This window comes from Parasteatoda tepidariorum, chromosome 1 (genome assembly GCF_043381705.1).
Source record: "Parasteatoda tepidariorum isolate YZ-2023 chromosome 1, CAS_Ptep_4.0, whole genome shotgun sequence".
Taxonomy (NCBI): domain Eukaryota; kingdom Metazoa; phylum Arthropoda; class Arachnida; order Araneae; family Theridiidae; genus Parasteatoda; species Parasteatoda tepidariorum.
Window position 1 is genome coordinate 104719467 of NC_092204.1, and position 20965 is coordinate 104740431.

Sequence of the window (20965 nt, forward strand, 5' to 3'; positions counted from 1 at the left end):
TATGTTCAAAACTTTGGATGAACTTCTTAGAATTTAAAATTATACTTTTTAATTATCATATTTATTTTGGGGGTTAAAATGTAGATTTAAATGAAGCCCTAACATAGGACAAAATTACCCAAAGTTAAAATGAACGAAATATTTCCAGATATCAAACCAGCCGTACCAAACAAGATCTAGAATCTAAAATTGGCGCTTTTAATTGTCTCCAATTAGCGAACCTATTCTTTGAAACGATTACCGATAATTAAGCTGTGTCTCAAGGGTTATAAGCGATTTAATTTAAAGAGAACAGTTACAGAATAGTAATTGGCCGCATCTATCATATGGTTATGAGCAATCAATAACCATCCTGACAATTGATCTTTTGCTTAAACGGTGTCACTTGTTCACCAGAGGAGCAGTCTGCTATATAATTTAAATGTATTAACAGAATAATTATGGTTTCGAACTACTATGTTCGTATCAATTGTCTTTGTAACGGTGGTTATTTCCTAATTAGTGATCTTTGGTATTGATATTTTTTTTAATCTATGAGCAAGTGTTCAGAGACGCAATAAATCAGTAAAATGGGGAAACGTGCATTGTAATGCAGTTAAGTAATTATTTCCATATTATCTGGTTCGCAAATTATCAATTCTTTTTTATTTATTTATAATGTGATAGACACCATTAAATGAAATTGTATGAAGCGCTGTTTCGATTTCTAAGAAATAGACTTGAAATTATCTTTGCTTCATACCTTACGTAGAATTAAGCTATTTTTACTCCCTGTTTTGAATTAAGATATTTTTATAAATTAGTTTATTGTTCCCAAATTAATTTCAGAAACACCTAAAAGTATACGTGCCTTGAATGAATTCTAGAACTCAATAATGCAAGAGAATGTTAGGAATTTTTATTTAAAAGGGGGAAATATTAATAATACGAATGCAATTATTTAATACTAAAGTTGTATTTCAAATGCTCTTTTATCACTTTTTATCAAATTAGTTGCTAATTTTATAACTGTTGTTATTAAAATAGTTCTTAGTTATTGTTATGTAATGAACTTTCTATGCTTATGAGAATGGTGCATAGTTAGCATTTGCAGAAAAGTCTGACTTTTGAAAAAATGAAGTGCTTGTGATCTATTTTTTTCAATATTCAAAAAGCTGATATCCTCCTGCGATATTTGGGTTGAAAAATATTTTTATTTTAAATTCTGAACTATTTCTTCGTTTCTTATAGCAGTCAAAACATTTCAAATGCTTCACAAATAGGAGACTCTTTTTAAGATCGGACTGTGATTTTGGTAGCTTTGTTCAGTATCTTTATTTTTCCCTTATTTTTTCGCAACTTTACGTTTCATATTTCAAATAAAAAAAATTTTTCCTTCTTGTCTGGCAAGTCTTGGAAATGGGCTCTTATTTTTGAAGCGCTTGAACAAGTTTTTAATCAAGTACTGTCTTATAACTTCAGTTTCGTGGGATTACATATTTAATAGTATGGTATACTTGATGTTCTATATAGTATGCATGGTATTCGGTACAGTTCGGCAAGTTGTTTGAGTAATACATTTAAAAACTTCTTAGAGGGATAGGATGCATCATGGCGGCACAAAATCATACAACAATGCAGGGTTGGAAATGCTCTCCTGGAGTGGTAATGTTCATAGTAGTACCATAAAAAAGTAAATTAATATTCATTTAAATAATTAATGTATAAAATAAAATGTTCACAGGTGAAAAAAGGTTCAGAAATTTCTTCCTCAAACTGCAATGCAGATATCATGCTTACGACGCATTAAATTTCGAATAGTATGGTATAATTCAGGTTCAATTCGAATATGTCAGAATATCTTAAATAAATCGGCAGATATGGAACTAACACGCAACGTCATTTAGCGTTTAAGAAAAGCATCTCTGACCCTGCTTTGCAATTCGATTTCGAATCATCAGGATGCATTCTACTTCTCTGACTTGTTCCAATTTTAAGCCACTCAAATTATGGATTTTCTTATTTTATGACGCAAAATGCATTTAAAAAACACTCATTAATATTTTTTTTTGTAATAAAGTAATTTCAAAGCACTTCTCAAAAATTAAACGAAGCAAATATTTGATAAATTATAACAACCTTGTATAATTTTCTTCCGCACTTTTATTCACAAAACCGCTACTACCCTTCATTCATCATTTATACTTCATTAAACTTTATACCGAACATTAAGTTTCCGGAAAAGTCATCTTTTGACTGGAGTTAAAAAGTTGGAATATTCATCTAATTACTCGAAGGCGGCGTGATAACGAGGGTAACTTTTACATAAGTTGAGAGATGGTAATAATTGCCACCATTGCGAAATCAGCGAATAAATATATTAGCAAAGTTAAACTACTTTGAAGATTTCTGGGTGTTAATATAGTATTTATATAGCTTAAAAGCGTAACGTTTTATAGAAATAAGGATTATAGAAATTTTAAGATGAGATATTATTATGAAACTTTTTTTTTTCTTTTTAAACCAAAATTGTAAATGAGAAAATGTTTAATATTGATTAATCTGTGATCATCAGATATATATAGTAATAAATATTATTAAAAAAAATTAAGTTCAAGAAATCATTTAGGATTCGTTCCACTTTTTAATATCAGGTATTTCTATAAAACGTTTTTTTAACCAATGATTTTCATGAAAAATTGTCATTTATTTTTGAGGAAGCAATGAATGATCAAACTCATGATTAATGATTGATAAGTGATCACGAAGATACATGAAGTAATAGATATCACACACAATAAAGGTTTAAAATGGATACATTAAGCATTGTCATTTTCACTGTCAAAATCTAATGATAAAGACTGAGGTGACAAAAGTCATGGGTTTTGCAATAAGCAAATATACAGATGGCAGTAGTAAAACTTACAAAATGGCATGGAAGAAGAAAATCAAAATTTTCTTATTTTTAAAATAAATGCACGGATCGTAAAAAAAAAGTATCCATTAAAAAGTTTTGATGTTTTTTTTTTCAATTTTAATCAATATAAATCAAACTTTTGCTAATAGAAAACCAATTTAAAAATATAATTCATCTTTAAATATCTATTTTCAATTTATTTTTCTCTGGATATTTAATTTTGAACTTAATCAGAACTTTAATTTTCTTTAATTCTCTTTGATTAGAAGTTTTTTTTTATTAGATGAAAGTGTTATTTCAAATTGATAAAAAAGTTCCTTGCACTTATAGAACTATCAATTTCTTAAATAAAATTATGTCATTTTTTTAGCTTGTAAGACTCAGAAGACAAACGCTAATGCTTCTTCGTTTTCAGGAGGTAAGTCAATAACAAGTAGCAAATTTTGAACCTTTAACTCCTTATGACAACTTTTTTGGACAGAAATATGATATGCAAAGTCTTTACTATACATTACCAGTGATTTAATACTGAAAATTTGGTAATTATGGTGATCATCTGCTCTGTGTTCGAAAATATAAAGGTGAGCGCCTACGCCAGCTTCGTTTTCTTATCATCTCTAATGATGAATAATCATCACCAATAACCATTCAGCGTAGCTTGTAAGCGACATTAGCAAACCAAAACAAATCAAAAACAAGTAAAGCACATGTTGAAATTCTGAAGATTTATGATGTGGAAAAGTTTAGTATATAATATGCTGAGAATGCTATGCCGAAAATTGGAATCATAAAACTCGCCAGTACCCCTCTAGGGCAGGGGTGCCGAACCTTTATGCACCAACGTGCCATTTTTTCAAAAAATTGTTTAATGAGGTCATAGACGTGCCGTCAAATAATTTTGACTTCTTGATTATTGGGAAAATAATAATACTGAATTCCATAAACTCAAAACTCTTTATTTACAAAGAAAAAAAAAAAATTTGCAATGTCTCAGTTATACGTGTAATTCAATCTGAAGTAACATTAGTGTGACTTCTGTTGTTGCAGAATAGAAGACAAATGACTTATATTAGGTTGTAAGATGCTAGTTTAAGCAGGACTGTTAATGTTTTTTTGCTAGTTATTTATTGTTAGCTTGTTTTTTGCAGTTATTGTTTTTTTGGCATTAAATTGTAAATTTTTTTTTGTTAATTGTTTATTTTTTTGTTTGTTTTTGTGAATTTTAATTTAATTGTTAATATGCTTCATAGTGAACTTTGTGATCGGTGGCGTGCCCAAAATATTGTGTCGCGTGCCATTGGTTCGCCATCCCTGCTCTAGGGAAACTCTAGTGTGACGTTAGCGAACAAAAGCAAATAAATAACAATAGAAGTACATTTCAAAATGCCAAAGATTTAGCATATTGAAAAATTCACAGGCCAAAAAATTAGTAAAAAAAATATATATTTAAAGTCCTGTATTTCAAATAAAAAAAACGTAGTTAAGTTTTTTCAAATATGCATTGACAACTATATTAAAAAAAGAGTTGAATAGAACAAGGGAAGCTGTTTGAAGGCGCCATTTTTAATGTAAAGCAAATACTTCAAAATTATTAAATCAAAACAACCTATTGTATGTCTGCCTCTTAAAAAAAGACGAATAAATGAGAAGGCACAAAATTGACATGATTGAACGAAATTACTCAATATAAATAAATAACCTAATGTAATAAACCTACGACTGATACGAAAAAATAAAATAAAGCTTAATAGATAAGAATAAAATAAAATAAAGCTTAATAGATAAAAATAAAATAAAATAAAGCCTTGCGATGCTCGGAATGAATAATAAAGATGTTTTAATGAATAATGCTGATGTTCGAGTTGTTTCTTAAAATATTCAGAGAAAGTTTTCCTTGATATCGATTTTAATCAGTTACTAATTTATTATTTTCATTGAATTACTGTATACATAAAGACATGTGCTTATATAAATACTTAAAACATACGCTTTCATATCACCGAAAGATTTCGTCCCTGAATATTCTGCAAAGAGAGTTTACCCTGATAGTAGCAATCTTAAACAATACATCATTTTGAATTATTTGAAATTTATGAATTACTTCATGAATATGAATCTGAAGTATTCATAAATTATTTCTAGAATTCTACAGATATACTCTATTAAATTGTAATATTTTGCATAACAAAGCAATCTTTGTTAGGTAAACTGTGAGTTACAAATAGTTTATGTATTTACTTAACTCTATTTCTTACTTTCACAAAACAGAATTTCAAAGAATGTATTACTTTAATCCTTCTTGAGGTTGTGCTGCAAAATATTATTAGTACAAATAGAAATGTATCGAACCATATCTCCTATAGCATTATCTTGATTGATAGGTTGTTTGAGGAAACATAAAGGGGGGGAAATGCCAATTCCTTATTGAATTTACTAAATTATATTGCTTTCAACGAAAAATAAAACACATTGTATCTATCTATTGTATGTATCGATTGTATACATCTATCTATATATATCTATTTCACATAAAAAAGTATTGAGAAGACTTACTATCTGAAAATATATATTACATAATAAAAAAAGCTCAGGGACTAACTCTCGCGTAGGCTAAGATTTTTTTTTGGCAAATTGCATCATGAAACCAAAATTGTTTTTTGTAGAAATTTTGGTTTTCTCTTAACAAAATCAAATCGTGATATTTTGCCCAACTAATACAGATAATATTTAGTCTGGGAATTAAATTTAATTGATTGTAGAATTTAATTGCGCAACATCGAATGCGACTATACTGCCTTAAACGTAAAGTTCGTAATTATACAATACTTTTCAGACGCAATGGTAAATCAACAATATTGCACATTTGCATATTAAAATCTTCAAACTATGCAATATTGATGAAAACTGAGTGTAATATTGATATCATGTACTAAATTCTTATGAGTAAAATTTATCACTGTTTTAGTTGGGATTCACTTTAACAGGTATAATGACAGTTTTAAAAGGCACAAATGGATAATAGTAATAGATTTAAGCTTTGATCAGTTTAAAAGATAAATTCCTTATTGTACTGACTATTATTTAATTTCTCAAAATAAAATTCACTTATAATTGAAATTGTACTTTTGTATAGCAATGAACAATCATCTTTATGCATTTCAGAATACAGCTGCAATTTTTTTAATAATATTTTTTTTCCTTCTATTTTTGTAAAAAAGATGAAAACGTAGGTAACTGGTATCAATCCGCCATAACCACTGGAGCAATTGTTGCAGTCTCAGTAATTGTCATCTCGGCAATCTGTGCATGTTACTTCAGGCGAATACGAAACGAAAAGAAAAAAAGACCTATGGGGGTATGTGAAAAGTTGAAAAACCTGTTTTTTATCATTCAATATATTTCTTTCAAAAAGTTTATCTTTCAATATTTATTACCATGATAAATCATCTCTTAATTACTTTATTTATTTATTTACTTTATTTACTAAAGATAATGAAAAAAACAGTCGTTGTATACTCGCTATCACTCTCATTATAATATTATATACAAAAAAAACCAAGCAGTTGGATGCATGCAAGAGACGTCACGCGTGTATCAGTCAATCAAATTCTGCATACACGCTAGACAAAGCTTGCAGATATCCAATTAAATCTAATCTGAAAATTGATTGAGCGTGATAATAAACTCAAGTCTAAGCTATAACGTTAACGCGCCATGCGAAGCCACTGGATTGGACACCACTATGCGCCTAGTTGCAAGTGCTCTATTTTAATGCACTTAAATAAAAACGTGCATAAAAGTTAGTTATTTTCGTGACTTCAAGGTTCCCTCTTTATTTTGTCCAATATTCATTTCTATTAGTTTCCAGTATCAACTTTTGTTGTGAATTTACCCGTTTTATCAGATTAAGGTAGTGGGTTATTAAGCATGTGCTCACTTGATACATTCCGATTGCATTTGATAGTCTATATAATGATAGATTTTAATTTTCTTACGACATCTGCTGAAACCATGTATTTCAATCGTTCTTTTTTTAGCAACAAATACTGGGAGAAGAAGTTAGTATTTATTCTCGAGTACAATGCCACAATACTGGTCCTCAACCCCGAATTCTCATCGTTAAATGAAAACATGGTGAGTACCAATTTAAAAAATTTGAGTTTATTCATTTGGGATCTCAAGCAACGCCATTCTTAATTGGGATCTACAGAAAGGTCCGGTTTTTCACAAATGTTTGGGAATCGATACAAGTGTTAAATAAAAACAGTTCTTTAATTTAGGTTACACTTTAAATGCACACTCCAAAATAAACGAAAGTATCTCCTTCTCAAAATTAAAGCCCACTGTTGCATCGTTGAAATAATTTCACTACATATTAAATAATATTTATCCATAGCGAGGAAGAAAAATTAAATAATGAAAACAAATGTGAGAACTACTTAGGCAAAACTTTAAAATCATATTACATTTTAGAATTATTATATTGATACCCTTTGGGTAGATTTATTAACTAGTTTGCTGTCTGAAAACATATTCTGTCGTTTACTTTTTTGGAAATCAGGTTATAAGCTTACTTTTATTAAATTTGTGAGTTTAGAGGAAGAAAAATAAAGCAATTTTTTATTTTATACTTTGAGAGAAACACGCAGTTTTGCATGCTTGTAAATTTTATTTCCGTGAATATATTTACTTAAGGAGAAAAATTAAATGTAAATACAAAACTCGTGTCCAGAAGCACTTTGCTTTTATTTGTATACAATGTGTTAAAAATTTATTTGAATTTCGTTTATAACTTATGCATTTTAAAATGAATTTAATCAAAATTTTTAAATTTTTGAGAAGCAGTTATTTACTGGGATTCTATTTTAAATACTTGCTAATGATTTAATTTTTCGGAACAAGACCATGCTTAATTTTCAAGAAATCTGTAAATACGCAACTCCTCCACAATCTATTTACAAACTAATATTACATTGAAATTATTAAATAACCTTAAAATGTATGTTTGATATTGGAAATTCAAACCATTGATTCAAAGAGCTTTCGAAATTTCGCCATTTTAAAACAGTTTTCTAAAAAAATGCTATTTTTCTCTATTTGAGATAATATTTTAAATAAAAAAAATATCAAAAAGTTTTTGGACAACAAGTAGGTTATGGTCTTACACTGAAGAGCAAAAACTGATACACCCCTCGAGCAGGCTTAATAGTCGCATCCCGAAGTTACGCAAATTCGACTAATGTTGAAAATGTGCGGAGGCAATTTTTACCTTGAATTCTATAAGGCAATCTTCAAGTTTATAGAAATTCATGAAAGTGGATGTCTCTGCTGGACATTATATTACAAGATTTCCAAAATATGCTCAATAAAGTTCATGTCTGGGGATTTAGTTGACCAAAGGGAGTATCGAATATCAGAAAAGTAAAACTGGAGCTGGTGGCAGATCTCGATTTGTGTGTGTTATCGCTTTGTCCTGATGCAATTAACCAAGACCTGTTATGTCTGCTAGAATTGTATCTGTATCTACCAGGAGTCTCATATACCCATGTACGCCATATATGGGTATATAGACGTGACCCATATATACTTCTATATACTCATTTACTATATAATCCCATATCCGCTATACCAAACCAGATTGAAAACCTGTTTGATCAAAGTCTAACCAGCTTGAACAGTCTCCTGTTAACATATAGGAGCTACAGATTCATGAAATTTTCTCCGTGCCACTATATGTCTATACTGTATCCACCCGATACAAAACGGGAATAAACGAATCACATCAAGTTATAAGCAGTCTAATGGTAATGATGGCATTCTTAAAGTTTCGTGTCATCCAATCTATCCGTGAGGGGGTTTTAAGGCATGAGTCAAAGATGATCCGTTGAAATTCTCTCGAGCTAATGTTCCAGCATTGAAGTCAGTCATTAGTAGTTTAACTCTTCCCCGATCATTATACGGTCACAAACCGGATTCTAGATATTTGCGGTACACACTTGAAATGGTCGTACGTGAATATTCGATTTCCATCGCTACTTCGGAGAAGCTATATCCCATCTCTCTTCCGCTGACTGTTGCAAAACACTCATGTAGCTTTAAGTCTAGATTACCTGCCATCTCGGCCCAGGATCCAACTTAAAAACTTTGACAAACAATGGAGAAGCTGCATCTTCTGTCGACTGCATTGTATTACTCTGGTTACTTGCTTCTGTTATTTACATATGCACGCTTATTCCAGAGTGAGTCGTATTTCTCAATGTAGTTTGCAGTAGAGCAAAATATAAAGATAATACTGAAACTAAGTCTGATTCTGAAAATGAATTTTAAAATACAATCACGATATTAAAAATTCGCAATTTAAAAAGCCTAACAAATTTCAAAATGCTTAAATAGGGTGTTCCTTAATCACGTCTATATATGACTGTTGAAACCTTGTGAAAGAGAAATTTAAAAAAAATACTATTTTTTTTGAAGTTATCAAAAAATGATATTTCTCATTCTCTATGTTTTTGTAGACAGCCTAACAAGCTTTGACTTTTTTAGTTCCTCCTTCCCTAGCAAGGATTTGTTAGCTTTCGATATCGATTTCGTCCTTATCCTTGTTTGAATGTTAATTTTCAACTCTTAATGTATATACTCACTCTGTTCTTTTTACTAAGGATATAAAAGAAGCATAATAAATGCCATCATTACGAAAGCATCTTGAGTTTTAGGATTCACTTAGAAAAAATAAAACTTAATTTTTTCGATTACATTTAAGATTATTCGTATGTGGTCTTTGGGTTTCACGTTTGAATAGTTTGTTTTTTGATAATAGATTGATAATAAGATTGTTAAAAGATCTGCAAAATATCGCTTATTCTCAATTAACTTTTTATTCTTTCCGAATTTGACTGGAAGTTAAAGACAATCAACCCGTTTCTTTCAGTTTGATATTAGGTATTTATTTTCAAATAAGCACATCAATGATTTTTTGTGTTTGATTAAAACTCCAAAATAAATATTTTTCGTTACAATATTCTGTCCGTTTAGAACATTGGTTTCACTCACAAACAGAATTGCAAATGATTGCAGTGAACTATTATTACCACTCAACTTACATGACTCACTTGTTTGTTGTAGTCGACGTGTAATTAGTTTAAAAAAAACATAATCTTTACTCAAATTAAATGCTACCATATTACCTCATTTTCTCAAAAATCAATTAATAATAATTGATCTTTAAGTTGAGAATCCAACTAAATGTAAATAATAAAATGCCCACCGAGTTGAAAATAATATTTATTTTTTTATTTCAAAGCAATAAATACTTTATCAACCTTTCTATTGTAAAATTGTTAAGCGAAATGTGTTTATTATTTCTAATTTTATGTGAAATATTTAAACTTATAGAAACCTCTAACTACTTTTATTTCCTACGTTCTCATTTCAGACTTCGTAGTCAGACCTTGTTCAAAGATGTTCAACTGCTAAATGTTTGGTGACAATGTGGGTTATTTTCAAATGTGTTGAAACTTCCCTGTGTGATCCCATGTGTCAATTGTAATTTCAACAATTAGCACTGTCCTCTTTGTGATGAATGTGTTTTTAAACAACAACAAAAAATTGATATCGTGTACAGTTTCTTACTACTCTGTTTATGAATCATCTTTTTACAATATATAAGTTGATGATTCATACGTAAGATGAATGATGATCATAATTTGTAAATGAATCATAGAATGAAATGATGGAAGATTTTACTGGTTTTGAGAAGGAATATTTTTGGTCATAATTATAAAGTAATGATTGAAATACTGACTTTTAAGATGCGTGTGAAGAAAACGAGTGTACAGATTTTTCATATCGAGAAGAGAGTGAGAGATTCGTTATTGTTGTATGTATAAATAAAATTCTTTAAATATGGTTTCATTTTGTTATTTAAAGCATTATTTTCATTAATGTAAGATGACTGAGATTTTTTGTAATTTTATGCAAGATGGGGTAATTTACAGAAGCTTTTATTCGCATTTTTTAAAAATTTTGTTTTCTTTATAGAGATACTATGAAACAAATTAATTTACAAATAATATATCCATTCATTTATCAATAATCGCACATTCAAACGTTTGAAATTTGATTTTAAATTCTTTCGATTAAAATCTTTATTGTTCACATCTAGAAGGGTCCATTTGCTTTAATTTGAAGAAAATATTTTATTTTGTTAGATTTTAAATTTGTTTGATAACTCTAAAAAATAAGTTTCTAAAAATTCAAACTGTTGAGATCTTACTAAAGTTGAATGTCGGAAATCCTTGATAGAATACTGACGTAAAGAAATCTTATAGGAATCGCAAAACATTTTTCCGCTTAATTTTACATTGAGAAAAAAAAAGTATGGTCAAAACTACCAGAATATGATAAAATTTATCATATTTCTGGTTCTATAGGAACACCGAAGAGGTCGGTAATTTTTACCGAAACACCTTGGTAAAGTTGACAACAAAATAAGTCTTTATAATATGATAAAATTTAGTAACTTTATTAGGATACCTTAGAGCAGTGTTTCCCAACCTTTTTTATGTCATGCCCCACCTACGCCTTTCTAAAATTCTTATGCCCCCCTATGTAACGTATACGTAATTTTTATTATTAAAAAATTTAATTGTTCTTAAGCGAACAATTCAATTTTTAATACTTAATAATAGGTTTTAGGAATAAATCACTAGGAAATTGTTTACGAAACTCAGGAAGTAAATTTTCAAAACATATAATGAAAAACTAAAATTCAAATTCGAAATAATTTTAATAAAGATTTTTCTATAATAATTTAATATTTTAATTTATTGAGATCCTTGCACTTGATGCTTGCTGCACAGAGATTTTATGTTAGGTTCCAATTTGCTTAGCTTCAGTCTCAAGTCTCCCCGTTGTATTACATCCAGACGATTTCTTTTTTTTTTTTTTTACCAGTAAATCATTTGCAGCCACATTCAGCTAAATATGAAGCTGGAAACTGTAACAATAGTTTTCTAGCACATTTGGTTGAATTTATGTATTTGATTTCTGTTTCCTCACAAAGCCATGCCATCACTCCTTTTATATTAAATAAAGTTTTAACTGACTCATCATTTTGCATTTCTGCGAATTCTTCTTGATACTGCATATTTGATATATCAGACAAATCCACTAACATTGACTGCATCATCCGTATTGGTAAATCAATTTGTTTTAAATCAGAAAATCTTTCTTGTAAATCAGGCGATAGAATTTTCAGATGATCGACAATAACAAGTAAAGCGGTATCATTTACTTCACATTTTTTGGAGCCTATGAAACTGTTCAAAGTTTTTGTTATTAATATTTTTCTGACATAATTCAATAAGAGTAATGAATCCAAATATCTTCGCTTTTGCATCAACAAGAGTTTCATTTGTTTCTTGAAGTTGCTTATTTAATATATTTAGTTTTTCAAAGATATCGGCTAAATAACTCACAAATGCTTTACCATCGACTGTTAACAGATACTTCGTTTTAGGTTTGTTGCTTAAAAAATCGCTAAGTCATATAATATTTATTGGCCGCAATTATTTAAGAATTTGCTTTTTTCTTTCAATTTTGGCACCGAAATCTAGCATTGCATTCAAATGCCCCGGAGCAAAAGGGTTAAACTCCTGTTGAGTCCATTTTCGAATTGCCCCCCTTAACAATCATATTGCCCCCCAGTGGGGCGTGGGCCCCACGTTGGGAAACACTGCCTTAGAGCATGGCATAAAATCCATATGTTCGGTTATATTTACGTATCATCTTTGTATTTTTTACTAAATGTGTGGTAATAAGAACTATAATTTAAATAGAGAATACAACTTCCAGTAAATCATTACCATTTGAACGGAAAAATTATCTGAATGAATGGTTTAGAGTATATTTTGGTTTTTCTAACCAAAATTATATTGTTTTTCTACTTGAAATATCATTACCATACATTACAGTAATTTCATTCAATATTTTTTTCTGTGTAGAAATTAAATGAATGCGATGACGAGTGTAGGAATCATACAAAGTACCCACATAATCACGGACAACACTGGCTGTGTCCAACACCACTGGCATTAGAATAATTATATTCATTAATAAATAGTTTACATTTGCAAGGAGTTAACATGTAACGTCTCGAGTTATTTGACGTAAAACATGTATATATATATATATATATATATATATATATANAAACAAAAAGAAAACGGAAGTAAGGTAATAGTTGAAAATATCAAGCGCTAAAGCTGCGCTATATATATATATATATATATATATATATATTTCGATGGTTAGCTTAATCTACATAGCAGTAACTACGTCCATTTTCGTAACTACGCATTTCGGGCTGTATTAAGTATTAAAAAAAAAGCATCGATGATTTGTAACATTACAACAACAAGTATTTGTATGGTTACTTTTTCAGATTTACAGATCAAAGTTGATAGCTTCATAATAAACATATTTTTTTTTTGGGTGTAATCGATGAAATATTGTCTTACACGTTGTAGTTTAACAAGAAATTTTATCTTTCTAAAATGTCTGTATTATAAAAGGAAACGTGACTGGAAATGACATTTTAACATGGTTAGAAGGGACACTTTTAATCTGGTTATAAGGAACACTTTTAACGTGGTTAGAGAGGACACTTTAAAAATGAATTTTACTAAGCACGCCGCGAAGCCTCTGCTGATGAAATTATGTTTTTTATGCACCTGATGTTGGTGTTAGTTTTATCGAAAAGTCCTCCACAAAGTCAAATTACTCACAAAACTTGATACAGGATTTCCCTTGTCTTTTGAATTGGGTCCAAATTTACAAGGTTATGGAGTTGAACATTAGTAGTCATAAACCCAAAATCAATTCGGCTGTTCAACGACGGTTATAAAATAAAGTAAAACGTATCCTTTTCCATGAAGAAAGCGTATTATGGAACGGACTTTACACCTGTCGGAATTCTGAATAAACGCAGACATTATGAAAATGTGCTTGCTCAAACTAGGCTCACCACAAAAATAACAAACAACTTTCAGGGGAAAGGCAGACAAATTTGCAGTCCATGTTACCAACGGACGGGCAGAAACTTTTACTTTTCTGCTATCGGTGAAGAACCTTTTCATTTCAGAAACGCCTCGTATATGGTTGCCTTCAAATCATAAATATTTTCACGGATACTCGGCTGATTTGCCCTTAAATCATGGCTCATAATCTGGTCTCCTTAAGAATAATTCAACTTTTATTAAAATTTCTTACAATTGTTCCCCCAATATATTATTAGCAACTAGTGTTAAAGAGACGTACCGTTTTCTTGCTCAAGAGTATAAGATAGAGGCAAGACCCCTTTTAAAAAATAAGGTGTTTTTAAGGTTGTTTTGAGTTTTACGGGTGAAAAAAAAACACTTACGGCTATGTTTTGTACAACAAAATGAGGCTATGTATTGCACAAAAATAACCTCATCAGTAAAAATTAATTTTAACTTCATTTACACCTCATAAAATCAACCTCACCAATACATAGCTCACCAATAATTTAAGTTGTAATAGGGTAATGTTTTTCACACCGCAAAGTACTTATTTTCTTGAAGTGTAGAAAAATGACACGTACACCTCATAAACAATCTCTCTACCTTGGAAAAAAACTTAAGCCATGGTAGATTTCTATCAACTTCAAAACCTTCAGTAAGAATAAAGCAACCTCATATACCTTGATTAAAAATTCTAATAAGTTGATTTTTTATGGTTACTTTTGAAATCGACTTCAAATAAACCTTAAATCAAACTTAACATCCCAAGCAAAACCTCAAATGAGCAGCAAAAATATCTTAAATTTTCATAAGGGCTTTAATCAGAAAACAACTAATGTTGAACAATATACGCATCGGCACAAAACTATCACGAAATATGCTCGTGGTTCGTATATCACAGATGAGTTTGTTTAGATTTTTATGCGGCATCGAACCCTTAACTCCTCGCATACTTGTATTAGTATTTGAGTATTTGTTGCCAGTGCCAGAGGTTAAAATGATGTGATCGATGATAAATTTAATGAAGAATCTTGCAGTCTTATTAAATGTTTGTTCATATTCAACAGAATTGTTACTATTATATATTACAAATAAAAAGAAGAAAAAAGAGAAAATAATAATAGAATAAATATGTCAATAAATCACAAAGAAAAGAATCTATAAAGTAGTAAATGCTATAAAAAGTACTTTAAAAAAAGTTTGCCTAAGTCGAAGCATTAAGTTTCTTAATTAAATTCAGATCTGCTGTATTTTTTTTAATGCAGTACAATAACTTTGACCTTTTACTGTTATAAAAAGACTAAAAATGATTGCATTCAAGCTTTGTCAAATCTTTTCTTTCTCGACGACGAGTAATTAAAATGTTCCTTTTATCCTATTATCGATATAAAACAAAAGATGGAGGGAGGCTTCAAAAATGTAAAAGTTATCAATGCAGAACAATAAAGTTTTAAGTAACTAACAATAATGTATTTAAAACACCTCTTTTGTAAAAATGGCGTGGCAAAAGTGCCGTTTATTAAAAATATTGAGTATATTGAATTTAATTGAATGCTCAGGTTTTAACGTTTTTTTGAAGTATAAAGAATTTTCAAAAAATTAATTAAATTCTATTTTAGATTTTTCAACTGACATTTAAAACTTATAATTTAAATGAGTTTTGAAAATTTAAAAGGCTACAATTACAACTTTCAGTTCACAAATTGATTTTTGCATCAATTTAAAGTTGAATCAATTTTATTAATATTCCAAAACAGTGTTCTATTAAAAAAAGATAAAAATCATGTTAAATTATTTTACTCCAAAAGATAATTATAGCATAAATTTTAAAAATATACTGTTTATTGCAAAATTCATTTTTCAAATACACATATAAATGTAAACTATGATTTCCTTACACGTTAAAAGTTCTACTTAATTATTTCTAGTTTAGAATTATCTTTTTTATACCAGTTCGCGAAAGAAATGTATTCCCATTTCCTTATGTATTCCCATCGAAAGTATGATCCTTTCGCTTCCATCTTACCTGTTGTAGTTGGAGGAAATTTATTAATGGTAACAAAATTTACTTGAATACAAAGATATTTAAAAAAATTAAAATTTTATTAAATAAATTATTTTGAAAATTAGTTAAATTTAAGACGGTTGAAAAATTAAATTAATTTAAATGTTAAAGTTAGAAAAAAATTTAAAAAGTATATTGTTAACTTATATTGTTCTTTCACTTTTAAAAATAAGAAATGAGATGTACATTGGTGTTTTCTTGATTTTTCAAAAATGAGATCTTTAATAAATGAAACTAAGTTTGGTCGTATCTTTAAATATTCTAAAATTAATCTTCTTTATTCCAATTTTTCAGTTCTTAGGAAGTTATTCTTGAACTGCAATTTTAGAGTTTTAGGCAATTTTTTTAGTATTTTTAGATTATTTCTGATAATTGTATTTTGTTTTTAAAAGGAAATTTAAATTTCAGGAAACCACTTACTTCTGGTGCGTTATTTCTGATTATTTATTTTTAGTTTAGAGAATTATAATATTTCAATAATTAGGTCAATCAAGGAAATAAATATAATCAGAAATCAAATTTCAAAAAATCACGACAACCAAACACTCAACACACAGATTTTATTTTCTATTAGATTGTTTCTTAGAAAATAGCTTTAAAATTTACATCTATTGCGAAAGGTACAAATGCACAATCATTTAAAGGATTATACAAATTACTGTATTCAGTTTCGGAATTTTATCCAATTATTTAAAGAACCATAGTTAAAATATTCAATTCAAATATTTAAGAGATCATAGTTAAATAATTAAAAAAATCAATAATTAGTACCGATAATTAAATTTGTTTTTCAAGAATCTTATACAATAGTTCATTATATTGAGATTTTTAAAGAATTTCATTAAAAATAATAAAATGAACTGTTTGAAGAATTACTTTCAAGTTATTGCATTCAAATTTAAAATAAATTACATTGATTTAATTACATAAATTGTTTAGTGAATTTAATTTAATTATTACATTTAATTATTTGCAAAACTTCCAATGATTACTTGAAGAAATACCCTAAATTATTTTAAGAACTATACTTCATTACCTTTACGTTTAATTAATGGACTCAACATTGCACTTACATTCAATATTTTTTGTAAAATGAACGAGAGCTGTTGCTTTTAATTATTTGAGAAATATTTTATAATATTTTATAATATTTAATATGAATGATATAAAAATAATTACATTTAATTATCACGGAATTACATTAAATATTTTTTATAAAATGAACGTGAGGTATTGCTTTCAATTATTTGAATAATGGTTTCCAAAATTTAAAATACTTTCTAAATTATTTATTTTTAAAAAAATTGTTGTAGAAATAATTATATTTAATTATCAGTGAGTTACATTCAACTAATTAAATAAATGCAATCAAGACTTAGATTCAGTTTTGTATTATCTACCGAAATTTACAAGTTAAGTACCCCCAGGCATAAACAATGTAAGACATAACAAGTCTTGCGTAATTAATGTTTTAAACACAATTCTCGAAATGGCGTTGAGTGGGATAAAAGACGGTTACATTGTAAGCTGAAAGAGTGACCGTAAATTTAAGAGATTAAACTTAATCAGAGAAAGCTTTCCCTTTAATAAGTGTAGCTTCGGTTATTTCGCCATTAATTACCAACAACTAAATGCCTTGTAAAAGGATAAATTTGCATACACAGTTTTAGATTAGCTAAGATTCTCCGCCATTAAAGTTTGTCAGAAAATAGTCAACATTTTCAATGAATGAACAAATCAAACTGTTTACATCAACAGTGTGATTTTTATTATCCACATTGAGCGGTAAACTTTACATTTTGTGTGGAGAGAGATGGCTGTGTAGCAAAGATATTAATATAAAGTAAATTTTCAATAATCCACGTATAGATTCAACTCGGTGCGAAATATGCGCTAGCATTTCGAATATATCGGAAATTATTTAACAAGTGATCAATCATTGTTTTTTTTGGGAGCAATTGAACTCTTTTATGTCTGTGTACTTCAATGAAGTATGTACGTATTAATTTTTCTCTTTATCATTTGTTTTTTCAATAATTAGATACCAGCAAATGACGTCATCGTAGGTAAATCGTGGCATTTGTCGATTTAGGAGCCAATTAGGTTTGACGCACACGCGTGACATTACTCCCAGATACCCGATTAAATCTAATTTAAATCATAAAGTTAGATATAATCTCTTCACTTCTTCTCGAGTAGCAATTACACAATTTAGTTGTGGAATAATAATTTCTGTTGCATAAATAAAATATATATATATACATGTATAAATGATTGTTATAGAAATTTTTCCCGTTTCTGCCTTACTTTTCGAGTTTTCTCGGGTTATGTGTAATTTTTGTTATTCACGGTGTCCTTGCCAAATGATGTCACAGAAAATCAGTCGGAGCTCTATTGCATATAAGTTTTAGAAGTTCTGTGATAAATAGTGCAGCAAATTAAAATTTTTTTTAGCTGTAATTAGGTGAATTTCATTCGCACTTAAATAAACTATTTTCGTATTACGCTCGTTTTTATTTGCTTTATCAAATGATGTAGAATAATAAGACTAACAAAGAAGTACGATAAGAATCTGCTTGCAAAAAAAGTGACAAAATATTGATCTATTAAAGGGTTATGTTGACCATATGACCTTAAAGAGAGCAAACCTTTTGAGATGTAGAAACGGCAAAATTTCACTAAAACATCTTTTGTTTAAAAAACTTAATTTCAAGTGTTATTGCCACTGTATAATTGTCATCAATATATGGAATGTCTAATTTTTGAACAGATTTATATCACATGAAATCTAAGAGAATTATCATAAATTTTGCCTTATCATTGTATAGATTGACTAGGTATTTTATAAGGAAAAATACATTGCATTTGGTATTTATTTAATTAAATAGGGTAATTGTAATCACAGTGCAAGCACAGAAGTCTTATATCAGTCAACTTTGACTTTAAATAGGACATACTCTAGATTTATTTTTTATAAATGACAAATTTTCCTTAAGTTTACAAATAATTGAATTTATCGTCTTTTAAATTCAATTTAATATATTTTATTGTGTTTTTCTCTGTTAATTAGAAAAAGATTCTGAAAATTCAGAAAAAAACTATGTTCGGAAGATTTGAGGTATGTGCAATACTTTTAGAAGGTTTTAGGTTATATTTTTGCCTCACGTTCTGTCTTAGTGTTGTTTCCGTGTGAATACTTCAGTTTTCTGTATAGTTTTTCACTTATAGGTTCAATCGAAAAACCTCTCATAAGATATCTAATCAGTTTAAAAACGTGGCCTATCAATATGTTGTTCTAAAGCGAGTTCATTGTTTTCCAACTGGAATCAGATAACTAAGAGAAAAATCACTTAATTTCTCATTAATGACGTAACATTTAGGGTGAAAATATTTTTGCCGTGTTATAATTAAAAGCAAATAGTTACGTCTAAAGTGATTTACCATGTGCGTCGCAATGATAGTAATGATTAATTTCATCAGGAAAAGGGTTGTGTTATATAGAAATGATCAATCATAATTTTCTTTTCATATTTTCAAAAATTTAATTAAAAACTAAAATTATTATAAAAAAGACTTTTATTTATTAGTATAAATGATTGTAATCTAAAAGGCTTTTTTAATAAGTGAAGCGCAAAAAATATAGCAAAAAAAAACAGCCGAAATTATTAGCAATCATTCAAAAAGAAAATTGCATTTCTCTGGATAAAAAATACTCAAGCAAGACAATCGATATCTCGTGGACAAAAAAAACTCTTCTTTTATCAAAACAACAATTTGTTTCACTCTCCAAAAAAGTTAAAAAGTCTGAGAGAGATTAAACTATAATGTTTATTTTTTGAAAAGCTTTTTTAAAAATGTGAAATGCTGCGTTAGAACGAAACTCAAAAATGTTTTTCGCAAGTAGATATTTTATATTGATTGTAAAGATGCTAGTTATAAAAAGCAGTTTCTGTGTAAAAAGAGAAATACAAGTTCGTCTTTTTAAATAGCATTGCATTAAAAAAAAAATACTTCCGAAAGTTCATTTGTCATTTATGTTGAGCGAGCGTCAGTTACATGCTTCGTATTCTGATTATTTATTTTTTAAGGCATTTCAAACTTTGTATACAGAATTGTGAATTTAATAATCTCTTTAAAAAACCAATCGCAATACGATTTATAGTTGGAGTTTCCTGTTAATTAAAGTGATTTTGTTACCGACCAGACTCAAATATAAGTTTACGGCTCTCACTGTTCAACTCTTGTAATTATTATAATTTCGTAAGCCTTGTAATTTTTATATAGCCTATAATTTTAAATTTAGTTTTAAAGCTTTAAATATTAACAAATAATATTTCAGCTTTTCCGTTAAATATAATGTTAAGAATCTCATTAAACTCTTATTTGCATCAGTGATGCTTATTTAATCATTATAAGTATTACTTTTGCTGTAGTATTAGGTAATAGATGCAATGATAATAGGTTCCCAATATACTAGCATAGATAGCTAATATAGCGACTGTGGTAACAGATTTTTACGGGCTCCTTAAACGTACGACCTCCTTAAACTAATATTCTATTTTAAAATGAATGTTAATTAATGAGCGCACATAAGTTCTTCTATCTTAAGTTTCAGGTATTTTTTTATAATATTTTGGATGATTATTGTTAACAGAAACTTGCAAGCATTTATACAATTATTTATACAAGTATTCATACAAATTATTATGCACATATTTATACAATTTTTAAAGTATGAATATTCTAATATTTGTTTATCAATACCATATTCTAGTTTGCATAAAATATATATTAGAGTAATTATTTTTTTTCTAATAAACTCTTAACTTTTGTAAAGAAAATGCGCATGTTTAAAAAAATACTAAGTGACCGTGACACTAAACAAGGGATTTTCGCCTTTTTCTTGAATTCATTTTTTGCCAAAGGAAAAAGAAATAACGAACCACAATCCACAATCTTAAGTTC

At 28.5% G+C, this 20965-nt stretch overlaps 2 protein-coding genes across 2 annotated transcripts in view; one reads left to right on the forward strand and one right to left on the reverse strand.

Annotated features, from left to right (window-relative positions):
* The window catches only part of LOC107454871 (nephrin), a 65248-nt gene extending 54446 nt beyond the window's left edge, over positions 1-10802 (forward strand). The window contains exons 9-12 of the mRNA XM_016072203.3: positions 3267-3314; positions 6115-6251; positions 6934-7030; positions 10329-10802. Of these exons, the coding sequence (XP_015927689.1) occupies positions 3267-3314; positions 6115-6251; positions 6934-7023 (275 nt within the window). The 3' untranslated portion in view covers positions 7024-7030; positions 10329-10802. The remainder of the gene's footprint in view (positions 1-3266; positions 3315-6114; positions 6252-6933; positions 7031-10328) is intronic.
* Positions 10803-11852: 1050 nt separating this feature from the next.
* LOC139426695 (uncharacterized) lies at positions 11853-12308 on the reverse strand. Its single transcript, XM_071186444.1, has one exon. It carries the CDS (start codon positions 12306-12308, stop codon positions 11853-11855), a length of 456 nt encoding a protein of 151 aa, XP_071042545.1.
* Positions 12309-20965: the final 8657 nt, after the last annotated feature.

Bases quoted from the DNA above. Each gene is read 5' to 3' on its own strand.
- LOC139426695 (XM_071186444.1), bottom strand. From the start codon at position 12,308: ATGAAACTCTTGTTGATGCAAAAGCGAAGATATTTGGATTCATTACTC.